Genomic DNA, 25,329 nt, shown 5'->3' on the forward strand with positions numbered 1-25,329 from the left:
AACCAACCGAGTCTGCTTTCTCCTTGTCCATCCTTTTTGATGAGTGAGTGTATACGTATGGCGAGTCGTGTTGGTGTCTTCAGCTGTCTTATTAAGGTGCGCCAGTTTTCCCGGGTAGAGTGGGTGAATGTTTAACTCATTTAAATTTCAATTAAAAATCATTTATTTTATCATGCATTTCAGTTAATTTTTGTATAGAAATTTGACCGGCGTAGAAGCAAAATGCGAAACAATCATACATATATTATGTATTTTGCACATTTGTCTGTATGTTTGCGAAAGCAAATGTTCTACAAAAGCATATTTCGATATTTAAACAAAATTATTTCAACCATTGTATATTTATTTCATGCATAACCAAACCATAATTAGGACAACGCAATATAAGTGTCAATAATGTTGCTGGTGGTAAGCGTAAACCGGTTCAAATTTTGACAGAACTTTTTTTTTAATTTTTGCCTTTTATGTTATGGAGACAGTTAAAACCATAAATTGAACAACTTTCTGGTGTTTGTTCTAAGAAAGAAGTGAGAAAAGTGCCAGGAGTTGTCGAAAAATCTTCGTCGATATGTATTCACGCTCATACGTATACATACATACCTATTTACGCACGTTGGTAGGCGAAGCTGTTACAGTGGCAAGGAAAGCGGTGACAAGCGGCGGCCATTCGTTTATTGTTTTCGGCACAGCTTGGATTTTCTAAGGTTTGTCGTCGCGGCAGTGTTTCGACACATTAACTCTTTGACAAAATGTGAGCTTCGTCCTTGGTTGCCCGTCACAACGGAGACACGAAAAGATGGGTGCAGCACTTATTATTCCATTATGAATGTTTGTACATACATGTGTACACATGTGGCTGGTATTTGTTTTCGTAAATATACAGACAAATGTGCCAAAGAAATAATATATGTATATCCCATAGAAGTTCTATTGCTACGAATATGGAAATGATAACGAAATAATGCGAATATGCATATCTCATGAAAGTAATTAATTTTTTTTTTTTGAAGAAATTCAAGGAATGAATGGAAGTGTTAAACGGCATATTTAAGTTCATTTGACACATCTTCATTTTATAATAGTCGAAATTAATATAATTTTTGAAATAATAATTAGTTTAAAATTATCTTTCATATAATTTTTTCAGATTTAAAAAAAAATATATTTTTTACAATTTTTCGGAAAACAATAGTTCATATAATACAAACTAAGCATGCATATGTGACTCATACTTTTTTACATTGTGACTTTGTATATTTTTCTACAAAGCATGAATTCAGTCGTTTTACATAAATTTCTGCCAGAGAACGTGCTCTATTCTGCTAAATAGCAGCGATAATGGTGAATTCCTTACTACAAATCTATCAGCTCTGTTAGCCGTCAAATCGAACATCATGTAGAATTCAATTTGCACCTTCTCTATGATTTAAGTTCTCTGCTTCAGAGTATTATGATAGTATCCCATATACAGACATATGTATATAGCATATTTACAAACATATTCATTTATGAAATTATATTATACTCTCAAACATTAGAAATATTAAATAAATAAATGTTATTCGCACATTAACTATAAATATTCTTTTGAAAATAACATGATTTATTCAGAATGTTATCTTGCATGTATAGCTTAGTATACAGCTCTCACGAAATGTAAAAACTTCATATAAAAAAACGCTTAAGAAACTGCCAAGTAACTTTCCTGCGATAGATTTACTTGTGCTAGTATGCAGCTATAAAGAATTCTATACATTTTTTTCAATAAAATGCGAATATGGAAAACCTGGTTTTGAAATGTTTGAAATCAATAATTGTTTCTTGAAGGAAATTCAAAGTAATCGTTAAATTCATCCTAAATTAGTTAAATTCATTATTATGAAATATATTTCATTTTGAAATGTTGTATAAAACTTACCAATCATCAACAACATTCCTTAAAGCGCAATGAAAATATTTATGTTACAACACACGCACAAAGTTTATTTTCTTTCGTTTATTCTCTCTCGCTCTTTTATTGTGGATCATTCACAATGCGTGACCGTCAAAATTACTTGAAGAAATAATGTATTTTTTTTCTTGAGCAATTACTTGAGAGCTGGATACCAACCTTACTCGTAACAAGTAAGGAAGGGCTAAGTTCGGGTGTCACCGAAGATTTTATACTCTCGCATGACAAGTTTCATCAAGACATCTCAATTTTTACTCAAGTTTCAGCTTGCACGGACGAATAGACAGACATCCGGATTTCAACTCTACTCGTCACCCTGATCACTTTGGTATATGTAACCATATATCTGACGATATGTACCGTTATTAGCAACTTTATTGCGAGAGCATAAAAATGATGGCCTCTGAATTACATGCAAATATCTGAGAGATATTTCGGTGAAAAATTTGATTAGGGTAGGTTAGGCACTGAGTTCTTCGTGTTCGATATCAGGGACTTTGAAAAGTCCGATCACGACAATTTTTCCACAAGGGATACCTCAGCTCAAATGCCGTATTTGTGTAAAGTTTCATTCCGCTATCATCATTGGTTCCTAATGACTATAATTTACAAAGAAGGCATTAGATGGAATTCAAAATAGCGTTATATTGGAAGCAGGCGTGGTTGTGAACCGATTTCACCCATATTTTGTATATGTCATCAGGGTGTTAAGAAGGTATTATGTACCGAATTTCATTGAAATCGGTGGAGTAGTTCCTGAGATATGTTTCTTGGTCCATAAGTGGGCAACTCTTGTATGGGAGGTGGGCGTGGTTATTATCCGATTTCTTCCATTTTCGAAATATGTCTGGAAATGCCTGAAGGAAACGACTCTATAGAGTTTGGTTGATATAGCTATAGTAGTTTCCGAGATATCTACAAAAAACTTAGTAGGGGCGGGACCACGCCCACTTTTCCGAAAAAATTACGTCCAAATATGCCCATCCCTAATGCGATCCTGTGTGCCAAATTTCAATTTAATATATTTATTTATGGCTTAGTTATGACACTTTACATGTTTTCGGTTTTCGTCATTTTGTGGGCGTGGCAGTGGGCCGATTTTCCCCATCTTCGAACTTAACCTTCTTATAAAGCCAAGAAATACGTGTACCAAGAAATACGTGTCATGATATATCAATTTTTACTCAAGTTACAGCTTGCACGAACGGACGGACAGACAGACATCCGGATTTCAACTCTACTCGTCACCCTGATCACTTTGGTTTATATAACCCTATATTTGGATCTTTTAGTTTTAGGACTCAGAAACAACCGTTATGTGAGCAAAACTATAATACTCTTCTTAGCAAATTTGTTGCGAGAGTATAAAAATACGTAAAATGATAATCATATCAATTAAAATGATTGCATATTGACGTATGAAAATATGAGCAAAAGCTCACAGATTCGCATATTTACAATGCGCAAAAGGCTATGGATATTCTATATATATAAAATTAAGTGGCAAAATTACCTGTTCGCATACTCCTCCTAGACGGCTTGCCCGATTTCAATGAAATTTTCAGGGGTGATTGGGGTCTGTTTGGAGAGTGCATATAAGAAATCTAATGTGTGTGTCATTGCACGTTTTGCAAAAAAAAAAARAAAACAACTGATACATCCCGATCGTGTTTGCCTGTCATTCGTTCTTTCTATAGATGACTGTCACGCTAACAAGACATACAGAACGTAAGTGTTCCGAATGCACTGAGTGAATCAAAAAAAATTGTTCAACATTGTGTGTATTTTTCTCAGATTTCAACGTGATTAATATTCTGCGTACAACACAAAGCAAGTGAGTATTGTTGTTGTTTCGTATGTGATGCCATGCGGTTCGATTGTCGCTTGAAAATGCTCGGTGTGTGTAAAACAACAGTGTTTCAACATTGTGTGTTTTTTCCAGATTTAATTCCATCGATTTGCTACATTTATTCGAACCGATTTTGTGTTTTTCTGCTGACTGTGCAACACACACAAAGCAAGTGGGTATTGTTATTGGTTCGTAAGTGCTTCCATTCGGTTTGCAAATACACTGTTGGTGGGTCTTATCGGCCCACTACCACGCCCACGAAATGGAGGAAACCGAAAACCTATAAAGTGTCATAACTAAGCCATAAATAAAGATATTAAAATGAAATTTGGCACAAAGGATCGCATTAGGGAGGGGCATATTTGGGTTCATTTTTTTGAAAAAGTGGGCGTGGCCCCGCCCCCTACTAACTTTTTTGTACATATCTCGAAAACTACTATATCTTTGTCAACCAAACTGTATTGAGTCGTTTCTTTTAGGCACTTCCATATACAGTTCAAAAATGGAAGAAATCGGTTACTAACCACGCCCACCTCCCATATAAAGGTTATGTTGAAAATCACTAAAAGTGCGTTAACCGACTAACAAAAAACGTCAGAAACACTAAATTTTACGAAAGAAATGTCAGAAGGAAGCTGCATCCAGGCAATCAAATCGAAGAGCAACGCGCTCAAGTGAATGCCCGAGGTAGAGCGGTGTACAGAGAGCGGCGTGCACAGATTAGAGCTGAATTCGCCGACAATCAACGGCCAAATTACCGTCAAGGCCGAGTTCCGCTCCGCCTTCGTGATCAAATGGAACATGTTGGCTTTCACTAGGATCCTGACTGCGACTACAGCCTGCATGGTGCCATTGGAGCAATGGATATTATTTGTACGCATTGCAATGCAGCGAAGTTTCGAGGAGAAACAGCTGGCATGTGCTGCTCCAGTGGCAAAGTGAAACGTCCTGCTTTGGACCCACCACCAGAACCATTACATTCCTTGCTCACTGGAGAATCGCCGACCTCTAAGCATTTCTTGCAGAACATACAAGCATACGATTCATGCTTTCAAATGACTTCTTTTGGTGCCACAAAGATCATCAGAGATCCATTTATGCCGACGTTCAAGGTGATTACTTTGCATGGAATTTCCAGTGAAATATTTGACATTTTTATTCTACAGACTCAGGGACAAATATACCATCGAGCAGGCTCGCTCATACCATTTGCCGATGCCGACTATCAATTTTTGCAAATATATTTCATCGGTAATGAAACTGACCAACTAAATCAACGATGTAAAATTTCGACCGGCACAAGGAGAGAAATCGTACAAAATTTGCAAAGATTTCTCCATGAACACAATGAATTGATTCGATTGTTCAAAATCGCATTGGACCGCATGCCGTCTGATAACCATCGAATCGTCATCAGAGCAGACAAGATGCCGATGGGGCAGCATCCAGACGATTCAACGCACCAACAATCGAAGAGGTGGCAATCGTCATTGTTGGCGAATAGTTTGAATCGCGAGATATTGTACTGCACTAGAGATGAACAACTTCAGCATGTTTCCGAACTACACCGTAGTTATGATGCATAATAGTATCCGATATTATTCTGGAGAGGTGATGACGGCTATCACATCAATGTGCGATTGATAAATCCAACTACTGGTAAAAGAGTACAATTTCTGAGAAGAAATGTTACTTACGATTCAATATTTTGTGTATTGTTCATTTATAGGCCAAGAAGATTCGTCCGCAAGAAGACAACTATATCCTGAAATATCGCAAGCTTTTCCATCAGTATCTGGTTGACATGTATGCGAAGATCGAGACCGAACGTGTCAACTTTATTCTATTCAGCCAAGCGAAATTGCGTTCTGAAGTGTACATCCATTTGAGAGATGTCTTAATGAATGATGCAAATGTGAATAGCTTTGGACGTCTGACTATATTGCCAGAAACATACATCGGCAACAAAGAAGCGGTATGGATTTATCGTTCCCAATACACGACCGGCATCCCGTTGTTCTTCATTTGGCAGTTCATCTCGAAAATGGTCAAAGCGTTTATTTCATTGCAGACAATGTTCAACAGAGCGCAGCACGACCACCGGGGACAACACTAACTACGTTTTTCAGTTGTGTGAAAACGATGAATTTGCAAGAACATTGCTATATTTCACTTGGAATCCATCATTGAAAACATTTCAACGACGAAAGCAAGGGCAGCGTATTGTCGGTTATCCAAATGTCCGTAAAACCGATGCCGTAGGTCGCATTTACACCATTCATCCGAACAACGCCGAATATTTCTATTTGCGTCTGCTATTAGTCATCGTGCGCGGACCAAGATCATTTGATGATTTGAAAACTGTTGACGGTCAGTTGTGTGCGACGTATCGTGCAGCATGTCAGCGATTGCATTTGTTAGAAGATGATGACACCTCACTTCGTGTCGCATCACTCACATCTCATCCAAAATAAATACGTCAAATCCGCAAGAACTGTGAAATAAGTACAAGGACTGCATGACCGAGGCCTTATTAATTTTGGCGTGTAATCGAGCATCGGACGCAGATTTGCTATATATATTACAAATGTATAATGATGCTTTGATATTGGTCGAAGATCTGTGCCTTACAATTGCGAATAAGGCCTTAGCGCAACTTGGCATAACTGCGCCCAATCGTTCAGCGATTGATATGCTTGACTATGAGCTTCAACGTGAACAACAACACGATTGCAATGAATTGCGTGCTTTCATATAAGCTAACATTACCAAATTGAATATTTAGCAGAAAGCTTATGATAAGATTATATGAGCGGTTGACAATAACGCCGGTGGATTCTACTTCTGGATGCGCCCGGTGGTACAGGGAAAACGTTTCTGATCTCTTTAATTCGTGCTACTATACGGTCACAGCAGAAAATTGCGCTGGCAATTGCTTCGTCAGGCATCGCTGCTACTCTACTTGATGGCGGCCGAACAGCACATTCTGCGTTGAAATTACCATTGAACATCCAAGTCGTTGAAACACCAAGGTGCAACATGTCCAGGAATTCAGCAATGGCAAAAGTTTTGCGAGGAGCTGGAATATTTCCATGGGATGAGTGCCCAATGGCTAACAAAAAGTCATTAGAAGCATTCAATAGAATAATGCAAAATTTACGTCAAAAGCAACTACTTTTTGGTCTTATTATCCGGCGATTTTCGGCAGACTTTGTCATTCATTCCTTGATCAACTCCTGCCGACGAACTAAACGCATGTTTAAAATCGTCCGTTTTGTGGAGACATGTTAAAAGGCTGACTCTTACCATCAACATGCAAGTCCAATTGCAAAATGATCGATCCGCAGCGGCGTTTTCGAAGCAGTTGTTGGACATTGGCGAAGGCAGAATACCAATCGATGATACCGGTTTGATCACATTGCCGAACAACTTTTGTACACTTTTACAATCGAAAGAAGAATTGATTGAAAGTGTATGTCCGAATATTGTTCAACACTACCAACGCCACGATTATTTAAGTGAACGCGCAATATTGGCACCGAAAAATGTACACGTCAACGAAATCAGTTTTGCCATTCAAGAAAACTGCCAGGAGAAGCTACAACATATACATCGATTGATAGCGTTTTGAATCAATATGAAGTAGTCAATTATCCAACTATCCGGGGATCCCCCGGTCTGCCACCGCATCGTTTGGTCCTGAAAGTCGGTTCACCCATTATAATCTACGAAATCTGAAGCCACCGACTTAAGTGGAATAATTATTTACAATTATTACTCTTATAAATAAATAAATAAAAATAAAAAAAATTTTAGGTATTTCAAAAAACAAATCGTGAGATGCAGATGATTTTCATTTAAGCGTAGTACTACTTAGCCGGCATTGACTGTACACATGAATCAGAGGAATATTGAATATTTTTGTTGAAACATTTCTTGACTTGCAAATCGACAAATAAAGTATGTTGTCAATTTTATTCTAATATATTTYAATACTTATTTTTACGGGGTTGTCACTTTTTCCTGCTCATATTATCAGGAAGGTCGTTTGCGTTCATGAAAGAAAATTTTGTTGTTGTGTAATTTATATATAAATTTTGACGTCGGCAATTGGGCTGCCATATTGATTTCTGATGGTATTTCAGACGATTGTTGTTTTTGTAAACAGTATTTGTAATTTTTGCGGGAGACATATACTATACATATAAGTATGTATGATGCTGTTTAAGACGATTTTGTTTTTTTTTGTTTTTTTTTTTCGTTGTGTTTTGTAGAACAATATTGGAAGCTTTCGCGGGCGGCATATTTACATGTGTATACAGATATATTTATATGTAGGTTTGTGTATACATTATATGTGTCATACGCACATATGTATGTATACATATGTGTATGTACATGTAGAGCAGAGCACGCATATTATGTTAATGATAAATGATAATATCTTGATTTGAAATTGATTTGTTCATACATACATATGTAAATATCTGCAGGATAGATGCGTATGAAAGTTTTAAATGATAAGAGGTGTGATTTATATATACGAGTATTATTGTTGTAATATATTAAGTTTTTTAGGATATTATGATAATTTATCATTTATGTACATATATATATAGCAAATATGTGCAGACATATGAAATTTAAGCAGTGTTGCCTACTCATTTTGTTAAATTCTGCTAAATGCACGAAATTCTTGTGCATTACAAATTTGCATTAAGATGGGTGAAATGCGCAAGTAAATGTAAATTAAGCCCGCTAATGCAAATTAGCGCTGTCGTCTGTCAGGCCTATTAGATATCTTATATTAAATCAGGTTTATCTATTTTTACCACATATTATTAACAAAAAAAAAAATGCTATATGAGTGATTTTAAGGTTCCTCACATACCATCAGCAATATATAACAACTGGGTATATAACTTGTTGACTTTACTGCGCTCGACTAGACTTACCGTGAGGTCAGTTATAAACGTAGCATTTTGCCTGTGAAGTTTAATGCTTCCGAGATGTTCATTTAGTGCCTTAGAAAATGACGAAAATTCTTATCATGAGCTAATTTGTTTGATATAGCTTTAGTAGTTTTTGAAATATTTATATATATTAAGCCTACTAGTGTGTGACACCATGCCAAAACTTCCCCTGCATAATGTGATTTGTTTTAACTAATTTTACTTTTGTTTGTTTTTGGTACTAATGTAGTTATGACACTTAATAAATATGTTTTCGATTACACATGATTTTAGGAGTGGCAAAGGGAGTTCAGGCTCGACTTGTCACCCTGATCATTTATATATAACCCTATATATACATCGTTTAGTTTTAGATGAAACAAAGACCCTCTAGGTAAATAAAACTAGTAACAAGTCGAATTATATTTTTGAAATATTACAGGCGMTACTTTTTATATATGCTTCCTGCAATCACAATTTTATACAAAATTCGAAGGTTATTAGTAGCCAACCCCTTATACCCCTTATCAGTATTTCATCAGGAGTGAAATTTTACTTAGACTTATTGTCATTTACTATCGTATTACCTGTGTTTTGTCAGCAACCCTTTCAGGTATTAAACCTACACGAGATGCATTCTCGAAGCATTGATAATCTGGACCGTGCGGTGTCATAATAGAATGAAGAGTAGCGCCTCCAGGTAAAAACCCGTTACTTTTTGCTTCATATTTTCCAAAGATTAATCCCATGAATTCTGACATACAGTTTCCTACAAGTATAAATAAAATTGTACATTCAAAAAACTATACGCTTTAACTTCAATTCTTATAAAGTGTTTTTAAGATGGAATATCGCAATTCAATGGTAGAAAAATATATTAATATCATTCATTGAAATTTTGATTTTTGGTATTTACTTATAATATATGTCAATCACTCCCTTGCTTCCTTTATTAAGTACCTGGGGTCTTGGAAAATTACCTTTAGTTTATGTGAGAAATGCTACACCTTGCAGACAATTGTGCAAAAGTTGTGAGATCCTTACCGTGATGTCGATCCAAATCAATTGTACAGTTTCCAGGTCTAACGCCACAATGATAAGGTACACTTCATACACACGCAATTAGGTGTCTTTCTTTTATTACCTACACAAGTGTATCGCTCCTGCCTTCAACTCTTGATTTCTGCAAGTTGTAATAGTATAAAATATTCGGTTGCACCCGAACTTGCCACTTTCTTACTTGTTGTTCGCCAAATTTAGAAATACATCTTTTTCTGCTGTAATCTATCTCTTTCTATACCATAGGAATATCAAGATCTTTATGAATGTTTTTCTAGCGCATGTACCATGGTGAGCCCGTGATTGTTCTAAGCATTTTTGATTGGAACCTTTGTATTATATAAAAGTTGGTTGCACAGGTCGTACCCCTCATTTGGAATGCCAAATTGCTTTTATGATTGCGTTGTATAACAGGACTTTGCTGTGTAGGTTAAGTTACAATTTTTGTTTAAAAGCCAATTAAAATTTGCTGCGTTTAATTTCATGCAAGTTATTTTACTCGCTATATGTTTTCGCCAAGTGAGCCTTCGATACAGGTGAATCCCAAGGTAAGCTACTGCATTCGCTTGGAGTACTAGAAAATTGCTTATTTTAACTGTCCGACACGTTGCAGTATGATTTTCCTCACAATTACTATTGTATTTTGATTTGCTGCGTAGGGTACTTTTTTCGGTGTACATATGTTTGAATTTTTTTTTTTTTTTCATCTGTATAAACTTTTTCCAAGTACACATTTCATATTTTGTTTAGTTTGGAAACAAGCGCATTTGAGCTACGCTACGCAAATATATTGGAGGTGCTCTGGCATTCACGACTGTGGTGTGTACCCTTTGCATCAGCATTAGGCTCCTTGCTCAGCAAGGAAAATCTGTTGCCATTAAGAATTTCTGGCTTTTTACCATTTGGCGTGCCTGGTTGAAATTTTTTGGTATTAACCGCTGATTTTATTGGACTGGATTTCTTTTTTACATTTATGTAGCGGTCAATACCAGTCGGAACAGATGGTCCTTTTTTGCTTGGTACACCTCACCTTGCGTTTTGTTTTAATTTGCTGTTCGGGTGCTGTAAAGTTTTTGCTGTCAGCTCATTTGTTGTTGCCTGATTGTTGTATACTACAGCTTTTACTGACTACTCTTCTTTAATTTCCATTTCAGCTGATCGCCGGTGATGACTCATCATCGCCGTTACAGTTTTTTGCAAAGCGTGGTTTTTGTTGCCTCGGCAAAGCTGAAGTAGGTATTTAAGGAACGGATTTTTATCTATTTATTTCGTGCACTATTGTTTATTTTATTATTATTGATTGGTTACTTTTTGCACAATCTGATTAAACGGAGCGAATTAAAAAACACGTCCGTACAGTTTGAACCTCACCCTTTTTCACAACAAACAAGAATTTCGTTATATGTGGATAGAGCAAAGTTTCTAATCTTTAATTTTTCTTTTAGACATGTACATTCCATATAAGTTTTGTGAACAGGCATGGCATGGCGCCTGGGTATTTCGCAGTATTGTGATATGCCGCCACTAATAAACTGTGGCATATATGTATGTATCTACTTGTAATATTGTTTTAAGTGAAATCGAAATGTACTGATTTAGTTTCGTTTAATTTTATCGCCATTTAGCAGTCTATTCCAATATTTTGTTTAAATCTTGTAACTGATGCAGTTTGTGTTTTGCTGACAGACAAATCGTAGTATAGCTGTAATAATATTGTCACCGTGTGGCAGAACGCACGTAAAGGTTAGGTAATTGATGGTTCCTAACACACTACCTTGAGGAACACCAGATTTCCTTTGAATCGGAATGCATATTTTCCTGATTAATTCGAAAAAGAACGGTTCCAAAAGTATGATTTTTGGTAAAACCCATAAAATTTAATACAACTACTTCAAAATCTATCCGTTTTCAAATTTTTTCATATTAATCAGACCATTGAAAGCAAGAATTGGTTTGCAATTCTCACAACTAAGCACATCTGTCTTTGATTCCACCAACCCTGAATATCTCTATTCTCATTTAATTACTTTTACATAGTGTCATTAACTTACTGTGATAATATGGCGGCCGGAAAGTATGTTCTTGTACAGCCCATCTTGGTGGAAATATTACAAAGTCCGCAATAGCAGTGCCTGGACGAAAGCTTGGGCAAGTGAGAACCGTAAAGATGCTAGGATCGCAATGGTCGAAGCTGACTGAATTTATGACCATAAATTTTGACAAATCATACTTGAAGGGGACATAATTTCCATGCCAAGCTACAACATCAAATGGTGAATGTGATTGTTTGGCAGAAAAAAGCTTTCCTTGATATTTGCAGATAATCTGGAAATCTAGACAAAAATTTTATTTGAATACATGAGTTAAAATAATTGGCATTTATTTGTCTAGTACTAAAATTTATTAATACCTCTCTACTTCTAAAAACATGTCAGAAATCGTGTATTTAAACTGTTCTAACTTTTCTTCGACGGCAATATAACTTTTATTTTATCATACTAGTGTTAAGTAATTTCCACAGCAAAGCGAAATTGTAATTTTTACATTCTTGAAACATGTTTCTACAAAGTATAATAGATCTGTTCACAGTTGACGTATCACCAAAAACTTATAGATAGATATAGCGTTATGATCAAGATGAAGAGAAAAGTTCAAATCCGGGAAACACAAAACGTCTTTAAAGGAAACATAAAGTGACATAACCAATAGGGTGGGTCGATTCCCGACTTTTTTCGATTCGGGATTTCTAATAGTGCGGAAACGTTGCCTTAGTACTTCCTGATTCCAATGCAACTTTTTGTTTTGAAATCGGATTGCATCTTTAACCCCAACTCCTTCCTTGAAATTTCGGAAATTCGCCTAAAATCGTGAAATTGTCTATGAATAAATGATATATGTGATCATATCTGTAGGACGAACCGTGCCCGGTGGCGCGGCACGCCACAGCGCAAGGTGAAAATCGGCTTGCGGCCACACTTCTTGACACTCATTGACCTACGCCAGGGTTGTTAAATTTATACACGAGTTCTCAAATAACTTTTACAACTTTCTTAACACAAAACATGATTTCCATTCTAGAGCTGCTAAGTTCGGGGTTAACAGGACATTTTATAACCCCGAAAAAGACATTAAGGTTTCCATTAAGGTCTAAAAATCTTATTGACTTCAGTTCAATAACATATAATATGTGAGGACCACGATAATCGAGTTAGAGTCAGGTGGAAAGTCGGAAATCATTGTATCGTGAGTATTGAGAGATAAGATAATTCACGAGTTCAGGGACATATAGGGCAGAAAATCTGCTAGAGTAACAAAATTATTACGGGCTTGAATAATTCGCAGACTTATTTCATACTTTCTCCACATTAAACTATAGTATTTCATATATACATTCACTTAATTGTGATATGATTTCTAACACACTAGCTTTATGCGATATAAAACCAGCCGGAAATTTTAGTTCTTGTATTAAGTACATATATGAGGGCTAAAGAATATATTGATTATATGTTATCCAGTTTTAGTAGTATGAAATATCATTAACAAAGAAAGATGCTAACGGAGTTTCAAAAAGATATCGGGTAAAAGATAAAAAATTATATTCTCCATTGACCTCATTTTTCCGCGTGGAAGTTGTCCGATTATGCCCACCTATAATACTAAGCGCCTGGCTCATGATCATTTATATATATACATTTATATATATGTAAGTATATAACTCTATATCTGTATCGATTAATTTTAGGTGTTACAATAGTTCTAAGGCAGCAGCGGCATCTATGGATTACAGAAAAGGTGATATATTCTCTTGTCGGCCAGTAATACTGGTAGAGGTTAAGTTATGTTCTTTGGCCTTTTGAAATAAACTTAATATAGGGATTCTCTTGCTCTTGCAAGATTGCGAGGTAAAGAAAGAACCCATTGCAATCTAGTGATATATGAACGGCTGATTTATTTATTATAAATTTTTTGAGAATTTATTATCAATTTATTGAGAATGGCTATTTTGATAATATGTCTTTATGTAAAATGACAGCTTAAACAAGGTTGCAATTATATTTTTACATGTCATTGCAAGAAAATAAACATAAGTTTTGGTCTGACATATTCTACAGTCATTGAAAACAATTTTCTGATTGTGTTTGTCGTTGTGCCGATGCTCCTAACATGTTTCGTATTTGTAATTTCAGCAAAGAGGATGTGTGTAGTGAGAACCTATTTCTTGCAGTTCTAAAAACAGTAGACGAATATATTGTATTATACCATATAATGCTAGAAGTATTAGGAAGAAATTATGTTCTATTTATGAAACAAGTTATGTGTGTCTTGATGAAATTTAATTGATTAATTATAAAGATTTATATAGTATATGTATATTATTAATTAATTATTAAATGGAAGCAGTTTATAAACTCGAAGTTCAATTGCAGATGGAACTTATTTTTATAATAAATGAATCCAAACGATAAGAGCTCTTTTACAAACCTTCATCATTATCTTCAAACAATGCAACAGGAGTTAGAAAATCGCGCGGATTAGCCAAACCATTTGCTCCTATTGGACCTAGTTCCGGGAGTTGAAAGTGATTGTTATAAACCTCAAGAATATATCCCCTTAAAACAATGATATGAAAAAATATAAATTCTTAGTTTTATTATTATATATTTTATAATAGTTCACAATTGTGGAGTAAATTTATTAAATACAATTATTTAAAATATAAAAATACAAGTAAAATTTTTTATTTTATATTTTATAAGAAATATTTTTTAGTTGATTAAAATAAACAAACATGTTTGATCCTATTATATTTTGGAAATTATTTTTGATAAACACTTAAAGACGACTTAAAAAACGCATGGTTAATGGATAAGGTGGCAACTTCTAATGATTTTCAGAAGAACGCTTAGATTAAACAGCACCGCTGTACAGGACTGTTTAATGCTGCAATGTCTTCATTTTTCATACAAGTAAGAATGCTTAAATAATAGTTTAACATTATATAAAGATGAGGCCAGCATGTTACAATGAGTAAAAAAAATTAATATGATGTATAGAAAACAGTGATAAAGTACAAGTATTCAATTCATATATTTAGTTTTAGCTATCTTTTTTTTCTTTAAATTGGTTTTTATATTTTCTTACATGTTGGTTTTTAAATTTATAAATGTGATGTTCTTTCTCATCTTCAGTTTTAATAAGACTAAATTTTTTGTACCGTTTACTCATCTTGTCTAGTATCTTCATCGATACTTCTGCATTTAGAAAGTTTGTATCATTATTTTTTTCATAACGGCTTTTTTATTAAATTATGTATTCTTCGATCTTTAATCATTTGAGGATCCTGACTTTTTTGTTGCCAATTGTGAACGCTTCTGGCCGATCGCCTGCTTCAAGCGGTCCAGTTGTTCGCAGTAGATGGTAGAATTAAGCGTCTGGTCATATGGGAGTAACTCATAGAGGATGATTTCCTTCCAATCCCACCAAACACACAGAAAAACCTTCCTGGCCGTCAATCCCGCCTTGGTCATTTTTTCGGACGATTCACCAGCCTTCCACCACGACCGTATTCGCTTGATATTATTGTATGTGATCAATTTTTCGTCGACAATCAAAATCCGCTCGGGTCGAGTTCATTCCGTTTCAACAGCATATCGTTGATTCGGTCCAGAAGGTTTTTTGCTTGTAATCATGCGGCATCCAAACATCAAGCTTCATTGTGTATCCAGCCTTCTGCAGATGCTTTAAAATGGCTTGGTGACTAACTCCCATCTTTTGGGCGATGTCACGAGTTGCCAGCCGGTCTAACTCGATTTTTCCATCATTTCATCGGTGTTCGTCGTCACAGGTCTTCCGCGGTTAGCTTTTCCAAGGACGAAACGAAGGAAAACTTTAAAATTTCGACGTTAGTGAACTCCATGTTTACAAGTATATAACTGTTGAACGCAATATCCGAACTAACCATGCATAGCGGCGTTTAGTAGGTTATGTCAAGACCTTTCAAAAATGTATAGTATATACAAACTCTGTAGCGCTTTATACATAGCCGCGAAATTCAAAAGACAACAAGGTCAGAAGGGAGATATTTGAAAACCTTATATGTGGAATTTCATTAATAATAAAGTGCACTATAACATGACTGTACGTGAAAAGTGTTTRTTCACTTTCTTAATACCTAGCTTTTTATCATCTGATATGTTAATTATTCTAAGTTTTTCATTTCAACTTTTCTGCAATCTTTCAATGTCCCCAATACCAGTTTTACCTGTAGTTACTTCTACKGTCACAATTAATGAATTATACCATTGATTGATATTTACATTATTTAATCCCAGATCTTGGCCAAATTTTTAGTTTTTTAGAGGACCCATTCAACTAAAGATATTTAACAATGCTTGTTTGGTTTCTAACCAATTCAAAAGCTTAACTTCTTCTATCGTTGCAATCTTAAGGAGTGGTAGGGTTTTCATGGGGAAAAAATACTTTTTTCCCGAATTAGTTTCTTAAATATAGATTGAGCAATTTTATTCGTACCTTTTGTACATTATTGAGCACACTTTTGACAATATAGAGCAATTTTTTGCGTCACTTTTTCGTTAAACATTTTAGACGCGATTTTCTCAAAACTACTTTTTCGAAGTTCATGTACATTGTCATTCAAAAACTAACTAACCGATTTATTTTAAACTTTATACGCATTTTTTACATGTAGAATACCTCCCCCTCTCGTTTTAAATTTTTTTTTACATTACACGCACAAAATAATTTTTTAATGGAAAAAATAGTTTTTACTTTAAATAGCCGCCAAAAAATTRAAAAAAAAAATGATCAGAGAACGATTGGGGAGGATTTGATTATAATTTGACTAATTTTTCTTGGTTTTTTATTATCAGATAATTTTCAGCCGAGATGTTCTGGGAGAAGCTCTGTTACCGGCTTCAATAATTATTTCTGCATAAAAAAATTACCCTAGGTTGTCAAAAGTATGCTCTATAATGTAGAAAACGTAAGACTAAAATTACGCAATGCATTTTTAAGAAATTCGTAGAAAATATATTTCCTTACCTTAATTATTAATTATTTCTTTGATATATTTTAAAGTGGGAATTTAATATGTTATAATGTTAAAGTTACTTGAAAAAAAAAAACTTTTGACATTGTGATTGAATCTTAATCTCCATTAATTTAATTTGATTTCTGAATACATTTAGAGGTCGTTCTTTTATCAAATGAAGCTTCTAGCATCTTCATTAGTGGAAAGAATAGTATCTATATTAGACTCAGATTCTTCACTGAAGAGGCACTATCTGATTTTAATACGAGATATGTATTTTACGTCAAAGTCGAATTCATTTAGCCGAATTTTYCATCTTTGTCGTCAGTGTAAATATCTTTTTTATAACTTGGGTATGCCAGAATCGGATTGTTTGTAATTAAGCTTTTTACAGTGTCTATTGCTTCCACGAATTTCTCATCTGAGCGATTTATTGCCTTTTTTAAAACAATTAGTCAAGGGTTTTGTTATTTCTGAAAAATTTCGGATATATTTTCGATAAACCTCCGCTAAACCAAGAAATTGTTTTATTTATTTTCCGGAACGGGATAATGTAAAATTGCTTTGATTTTATTATGATTGGGTTTAATGCCTTCTGATGTTATGATACGACCGAGAAATTATGTTTCTCTTTCGAAAAACTAGCTTTTTTCCATCGGAATTTTTAGACTTCCTTCGCTTATTCTACGAAAAACTCTGTGTAGAGATTTTATATATGTCTGTACAAGATGGGTTCCAAAGTAAACAGGACTTATAAAAAACACAGAACAAATGGTTTTTCGGCAAAATCAATTTATTTTATCCAAAATAGTTTCCTTCTGCTTCAATATAGCTTTTTGCACGGTCCAAAAGCATATCAAACGAGTATTTTACCTCGTTGGCCGGTATGGCCGCCAATATGCCGATGCAAGGCTTTTGAATGGCCTCTAGGTCTGCATAACGCTTTCCTTTCATGACCAAATGCATTTCTCCGAAAAGGAAGAAGTCCCCCCGTGCCATATCAGGTGAATGCGGGGCGTAGTTAATGGTTGAAATGTGGTTTTTGGTCAAATAATCGGTCACAAGCGTTGATCAATGAGACGGATTCTGGGCAATTTTTGGTGCACACACCTTTCGTAAGCACAAATGTTCGGTTACTGGATAATCGGTAAAGATAAGAGATTCTAATGCACCAGTCAACATATAGATGGCGCCACCAGGGGGCGCTAGATTCAAAAAGTCCTGTTTGGAACGTACCTTGTAGTAACGTGCTGAATACTACAATGTCGTCTAAGTAAACCATGCAATCCTTTCCTATTAATCCATCCAAAACTGTATTCGTCATCCTTTGGAAAGTGGCTGGTCCATTTTAAGCCCAAATGGCATTATTAAAAATTCAAATTGTCCTCTTGAATAGAAGAGGGGTTTTTTCTATCTGCCAAATCCATTTCTATSTGATGAAAGCCTTGAGCTAAATCTATTGTTGAAAAATAAACCTATCTAGTTTTTCGAGAACTTCAGCCATGTTTGGAATAGGAGACATATCGTCGATAGTAATCGTAGTAAGTTTACGAAAATTAACAATAATTCCCCATTCCTCTTTACCTGAAGCATCTGACTTTTTGTGGTTCAACCCAAATTAGTGTTGAATATGGGCAATCACTGTGTGAAATAATTTGATTTTCGAGCATTTTTTTATTTGCTTGTTTACTTCCAATTTATGGATTTCATGATACCAACAGGATTTTACATAGATGAGATGAGTTTTGATTCTACGTTTTATTTTATGAGTAAAGGAGAGCTTATCCCTTTCTTTATGAAACACAGTTAAACAGTTTTCTAATTTATTTAATTCCTCCAAGTTTAGATACTCAAGTCATAATTCAATATCTAGTATTATGATTTTCGTTTACATTTAATTCTTGAAGACAATTATAAGCATTTTTACTATTTGATTAATTATTGAGAATATCATAACGAATCCGGTTCATATGTATCAAATTTCTTCGTCGACTTTAGCTTTAAGTAGCTTGAGTTGATATAACCAAGTAAATCTTCATAACTATTAAAAAATTTTTGAACGACTTTTTTTTTTTAATCAGAACCGCGTTCAGTCATAATTTTCCTCTTTATTTAATTTGAATTCAATTGTGGGGAATCTTCCGAGGCTGTCAAGTAAAAAATTTTTTGCATTTTTTCCAGTGGTTCAAGATAACCGAATCGTTTTATTCGAGACTGGTTTGAGCCATGAATCTTTGAATTATTTAAGTTTTTATTGGTATAAATGTTTGCAAAATTAAAGAAGTATGCATAACTTCTAGGAAATTATTGTTTTGTAAATTAGATTGTCGATTGCTATATTCGTTGTATTGATTGAAAAATTGCTTATTTTTAGGATACATATTTCGATTACAATATGGATAGTTTTTTAGATAATCCTCTTGATTAGAATAAAATGGAAAATTATTCGAATTAGTAGCAAAATATTCTATATTACGATTATTATTATTCATATATTTTGGTAATTTTCAATTTATTCGTTATACAAAAATTTCTTAGTGGAACTGCGTTCATTTTCTAGTTTAATAACATCTTTTACTCTACAAACATTCTGTATTAATTTCTTCACATATTTAATTATTATTTTAATTTTTGCACAGAAAACAGGGCCAACCAGTATATGGATATTCAGTTGTGTTCTCAACTAATGCATTAGGATGAAATTACACAATCCACCCGAAAAACGATGATTGCTTCTACCTTCGGGTATTATTGACTAATGTGCGCGGTTCAACTTCATTTCAGTCGTTGCGTAYTGTGAATGGTACAGTGTGTGCAACTTTTTGAAAAGAATGCCAGCAATTACAATTGCTGAAAACTGGTAATCGCTGGAATCAAACGATGGACGATGCGATAGCTACTTCTCATGAAACTGAATTTCGCACACTTTTCGCGATGATCATTTCAACATATCAGCCTTCAAATCTGCGTCAATTGTGGGATACGAACAAAAATTACATTGCCGAAAGCATTTCACATCGTATTCGCTAAGAATTATATAGTGCATATTAGTATAGAATATAGTGAATTATATAGTGTAATTTCTAAATTCTTTGAAGAGGCTTGGTATGCCGCCGCATCATTTGCGTCTCAAAGTTGGGTCTGTCATTATTATGTTTCGCAATCTTCATGCGCCGAAACTGTGCAATGGAACCCAACTGATCGCGACGCAGCTATCGGAGCCGAATGCTTGATTCTACGAATTCCTTTGAGTTCTAACGATTTGCCAACGCCATTTTGTGAGACAAACTCCGTCGCCGAGTGCTGGCATTCACCCCGATGAACGTCTATCAACAATCCGCATTAAAGCGAAGATTTTCAACCCTGATGAAAGAGAAGAACGATATGATCAAAGATGTCTACTATGAGCTCTTGAAGCGCACCTATAAGAGACGATCCCTGCCACGATGTCAAAATCATGCTTGGCGACTTTAATGCTAGGGTGGGAAAGGAAAGTATCTTTGGCACACTTGTTGGTAAATTCAGCCCCAAGTGGTATAAGGCCTATCGACTTCACCGGGGACCAAAATGTGGCCTCCTGCAGTACTAAATTTAAGCATAGGAAAATTTATTAAGGTAACTGGCTGTCTTCAGATCGAAAATCGATCATAATGTGATAAATGGAAGACACGTCTCCAGTGTTTTAGAGCCATGTTGTGTTGTTGGAGCCATGACACGACTCTGTGTAGTAAAAAGACATGTCCATAAACACATGGATGGTTTGGTGTCGAGAAAATGCAATCACACCAGACTGCCGAACGATTTTCTACTCGACTTGCACTCCTGCTCCTTGAGAGCACTCATCATCAAATCAGTATAAGGGAACTGTGGGTCGGTATTTAAAGCTCGTAATGTACAACTGTAAACGAAACTATTGGTTTTCTGAAATGGGAAAGGAACAGCCGGCAGAATGAGAATTGTAGTGTCGCAGTAGAGATAAAACAGACTGCCTACTAACGTTACAATCGACTACAACACGTGCGGAATGGGATAGGAATCGAAAGATGAAGAGGGAAACGAGACGCATTTGCAGATAAAAAAAAGAGAGAGGTCGAAAATCGTGAGTTTAGCAAGCTGGCCAAAGAGCTAACGCTCGAAAATTCTATGAAAACATGCAACGACTAAGAGAAGGTTTCAAAACCGGAGCATACTCTTGTAAAACCCCAAGAGGTACTCATATAACTGATGCCCAGAGCATACTACAATTATAGCGAGAACAAGACTCCAACCTGTTGAATGGTAGTGAAAGCATAACAGCAGAAGATGGTGAACCGGATTTCTTAACCGATGACAATGGAGCAGACGTTCCATTTCCYGACCATGAAGAAATACGAATAGCAACTACCCGTCTGCGGGGCGAGCTATTCAAATAAGGCAGCGAAGAAGTGAAAAGGAGCATGTGTCAGCTCCTTTGGAGAGTATGGTCGGAAGAAAACATACCCGACGATTGGAATATATATGCGCTCTGTCCAATTCACAAAAAAGAGACCCCATAATCTGCGCCATCTACCGTGGGATAAGTCCACCTCTTTGTCGATTTCAAAGCTACTTTTGACAGTATGAAAAGGAGCTGCCTTTATGACTCGATGTCTGAATTTAATATCCCTGCAAAACTAATACGGCTGTGTAAACTGACCTTGTGCAACACTAAAATCTCCATCAGGATCGGGTAGACCTCTCCAAGCTGTTCGATACCAAACGAGGTTTCAGAAAAGCGACTCCCTTTCATGCGAACTTAACAGAGATGGTACCATCTTCTATAAGAGTATAACAGCTGCTGCTCTTTCGATAATTAACTTTTAAACTTCATTAAAAGAGAACTATTTTAGTATTACGCCTGATTGACCTTTGGTTTTGTGCCTGAGGTGATACAATTTTTGTGCTATTGATAGTTTCGGATGGTTGATGTAAACGGCTGTAAACATGTCCCGGAAGGACGGGCATTCAACATAACCTCCGTAAAATATTTCTGAGTCACATGCAGGCGGGTGCATTACTGATATCAGTTTGTCCAGGAGCAACAAATTCATTTTGGTATTAAAAAAGACCATGAGCATGGTTCAAATATCATTGAACATGCTTACTTATTTAGTATCAACAAAGCTTTAATACTTATTTTTCTTCTTTACTGGTGTAGAAACCCATTATGCGGTTATAGCCTAATTAACAACAGCGCGRCAGTCATTTCTTTTTTCGCAAGGTGCCGCCAATTGTAGATAGGTCTTCGTCTTCCTTTGCTTCCCCCGGCGGGTACTGCGTCGAATACTTTCAGTCCCTTGTCCCATGGTAGTTGGCGCAGATTGTGGGTTTCGCTCTTTGTGGATTGGACAGAGCCAACTTAAATTCCAATCGTTGGGCATGTTTTCGCTCGATCATATATTACAAAGAAGCTGATGCATGCACTATATCAGATCTTATCCGCCGGCAGTTCCTCGGCCCCGCCGCTTTGTTGTTCTTTAGACGTGTAACTGCTATTCAGACTTATTCATGGTCGAGCAATGGAACGTTCGCTACATAGTCGTTTAAGGAAGGATTGAGCAGGCTGGAGAAGTGTTCCCTCCATAAATTAAGTATGTTCTGSCCATCAGTCGCTAGATCACCTTTGGGGTTTCTTCAAGATGGTGCTCCGGTCTTGAAACCTTCTGTTAGTCGCCGCATTTTTTCGTAGAATTCTTGAGCATTACCTCTGTTAGCCAGCTTGCCAAGCTCTTAATACTCACGTATTTCGGCCTCTCTTTGTTTCTGTCTACAAATACATCTCGCTTTCCTCTTCAACTCTCGGTATGTATCCCATTTTCTCTCCACTGTAACAAGGCAATTCTCATTCTACGGGCTGTTCCTTTATTGTCTCAGAAAACCAATTGTTTCGTTTGCAGCTGTACATTACGAGTTTAAAACAACGGCCACAGTTCCCTCATACCGAGTTCTTGACGAGTGCAAGTCCAGTAGAAAATCGTTCGGTTATCTGTTGTGATTACAGCTTCTCGACGTCGAAACTTCCTTGTGTTTGTTGAAGTTCGTTTTTTGCTACATAGAGGCGCGTGCGAATCTTGCCTGGAACAAGATAGTGGTCCGAGTCGATGTTAGGACTTCGGAGCGCACGCACATCTAAAACACTGGAGACGTGTCTTCCGTCTATCACAACATGATCGATCTGGTTGGTGGTTTTTCGATCCGGAGACAGCCAGGTAGCGTGATGTATCTTCTTATGCTGGGATCTAGTACTACAAATAACCATATTTCGGGCTCCGGCGAAGGCGATCAGCCTCAACCCATTTGGGGATGTATCGTCGTGGAGGCTAAATTTACCGACTCTGGTGCCAAAGATACTTTCATTTCCCACCCTGGCTTTAAAATCGCCATTAATACATTAAAAAGCCCTGTATTAATAAAAAGGCACTATATAAGAAAGTATTGTTCAAGGTACAGGCAAATTAAAACAAACATAATTGTAAGGCGGGTGTATTCCCGCATAGTAGACTGATCGCATAAGCCGTTTTAGCAGAGACTAAACGCAGTGATCCCATTGCCATCTAAAGAAATCTTCAGCGGCTGTGAGTCGAGGTACAGCAACGTCAACGTATAAACTGAAACAAAATTCTTGATGCTCAGGCAGATTTGTCCAAAATGGAGTTGCACACGTCCAACACTATTGCGGAATGACATAACAAATGACCGAATGAAATCAGATAAACTTGATTGTGATCATGGAATCTCCATATTACAGAGGAAAATTCAACTCATAAAAGTAAATGATGTTCTCCACAAAATCATTTTAATCAAAAGTGATGACATAAAACGTTTGATATTTGTGTTTCTTCAAATGCACAATTTCATTAATACACAAATTGATAGTATATCCGACCGTGTCCGTTGCCGCTAAGATTGCGTAGCAGAATATTTAGTTTTCAACTTATCCTTGTAATACTTTTTAAAACACACCTACAGTCTACTAAACATAAATATCTATGTTCATATATATTTCACATGCATACATACACAATTAAACACATATACATATGTAAATAAATGAATCTWAGTATTTATATACAACACGCTTATAGTTATATGAAATACGTATGCATTTACATATTTGCAATACGCATGCACTCAACAAATCAAATATACAACAATATCATATCACTCCATACCATGCATCATAAACAATTTTCTATATACATACAGACTAATATACACATAGTATGTAGTATTATATGAAGTTTTGTGTTTGAAGTGAGTAGACGGGTTTCTTTTTAGTCCCTGAATTTTTTGCGAAAACACATAATTATAATTAGTAAAAGTGCCATAGTTTAGGTATCGACTTACCGGGAGACTGGACCTTTCATTTTGGATATTGAACCTAGCAAATAGATAAGTAAAATCTCATTTGAAATAAAAATTTTATTTTGTTTACTTACTTTCCCCTTCTCGTGGTAAATTTAGACAAAAGTACTTAAAATAGATTTTCCCCAGATAACAGCGAAACAAAACGTGCACTTAATATTAATCTGCCGTTTTGTTTTGTTCGATCAGCTGCTTCTCCTTTTTTGTTTCCCCTTCTTCGCTTTTGCCTTTGGTTACGGCATTGCCAGTCATTAAAGAAAAAAGCAATTAAGGTTTTAGGTCAAAGGACTGAACAKACCCACTGACAGGTGTTCCCAACTATTTTCTGGCAGAGATATGGCCTCTGAAAATAGTTTGGGAAGTACACCATAAAATCCTTTTCGGAGGAATTCAAAGATAATGAGAACGCCTACAAAAGGCAAAAATGAKGAGACCACCGCTGCTGGACCGATAGAAAGTTGTGAAAACGCCGACCAACAAAACAAGTGCGGAAAAGATGAGCAAATGCAGAACGGTGATAATATTTTTTGCAAACTGGGCACAAAAATCAAGGAGCTCAAAACTATGATGTCTGGGCAGAGGCATATTAATCAAGCTATGCGAGACCTTGTAAGCTGCATAAGAAGCCTGCATAACAAGGCTGAAAATCCAGAGAATCCGCTAAAAAGAGCTATGGTAGGGAAAGCGTCGCAAGTATCTCCTATCCCCAGAGRAAAGCATACGYCAAARAGGGTACGAGAATTATCAGGTTACTTACCACCAACCAAAAAACACAAACGACAAAGCGCAGGTGTCATATAGTGAGATCATTAAGATTGTACCGAAAGACAGTTCTCTCGATAAGCCCRCATCCGAGAAATGGGTGGACGTGGTAAAAAAGAGAAAGCCGGTTGAAAAAAGAATTCGTACGAAACCAGATGCCATTATTATAACCAAAAAGGACGRAGGATCATATGCGGACATTCTCAAGAAAATTAAGTGCGATAGTGGCCTTGAGGAACTGGGCACAAACGTAAGGCATATTAGGAAAACGCTCAAAGGAGACCTGCTCTTAGAATTAAAACCCCAAGCAGACAAGAGA

At 35.9% G+C, this 25,329-nt stretch overlaps 1 protein-coding gene across 1 annotated transcript in view; it reads right to left on the reverse strand.

Moving 5' to 3' along the window:
- Window positions 1-24,410, reverse strand: part of LOC108968756 (homogentisate 1,2-dioxygenase-like) — a 72,793-nt gene extending 48,383 nt beyond the window's left edge. The window contains exons 1-5 of the mRNA XM_018932988.1: window positions 24,323-24,410; window positions 24,231-24,264; window positions 14,297-14,424; window positions 11,863-12,144; window positions 9,340-9,521 (exon numbers count right to left, since the gene is read on the reverse strand). Of these exons, the coding sequence (XP_018788533.1) occupies window positions 9,340-9,521; window positions 11,863-12,144; window positions 14,297-14,424; window positions 24,231-24,250 (612 nt within the window). The 5' untranslated portion in view covers window positions 24,251-24,264; window positions 24,323-24,410. The remainder of the gene's footprint in view (window positions 1-9,339; window positions 9,522-11,862; window positions 12,145-14,296; window positions 14,425-24,230; window positions 24,265-24,322) is intronic.
- Between the last annotated feature and the right edge of the window lie 919 nt (window positions 24,411-25,329).

This window comes from Bactrocera latifrons, unplaced genomic scaffold (genome assembly GCF_001853355.1).
Source record: "Bactrocera latifrons isolate USDA-ARS-PBARC rearing strain unplaced genomic scaffold, ASM185335v1 scaffold_229, whole genome shotgun sequence".
Classification (NCBI taxonomy): Eukaryota; Metazoa; Arthropoda; class Insecta; order Diptera; family Tephritidae; genus Bactrocera; species Bactrocera latifrons.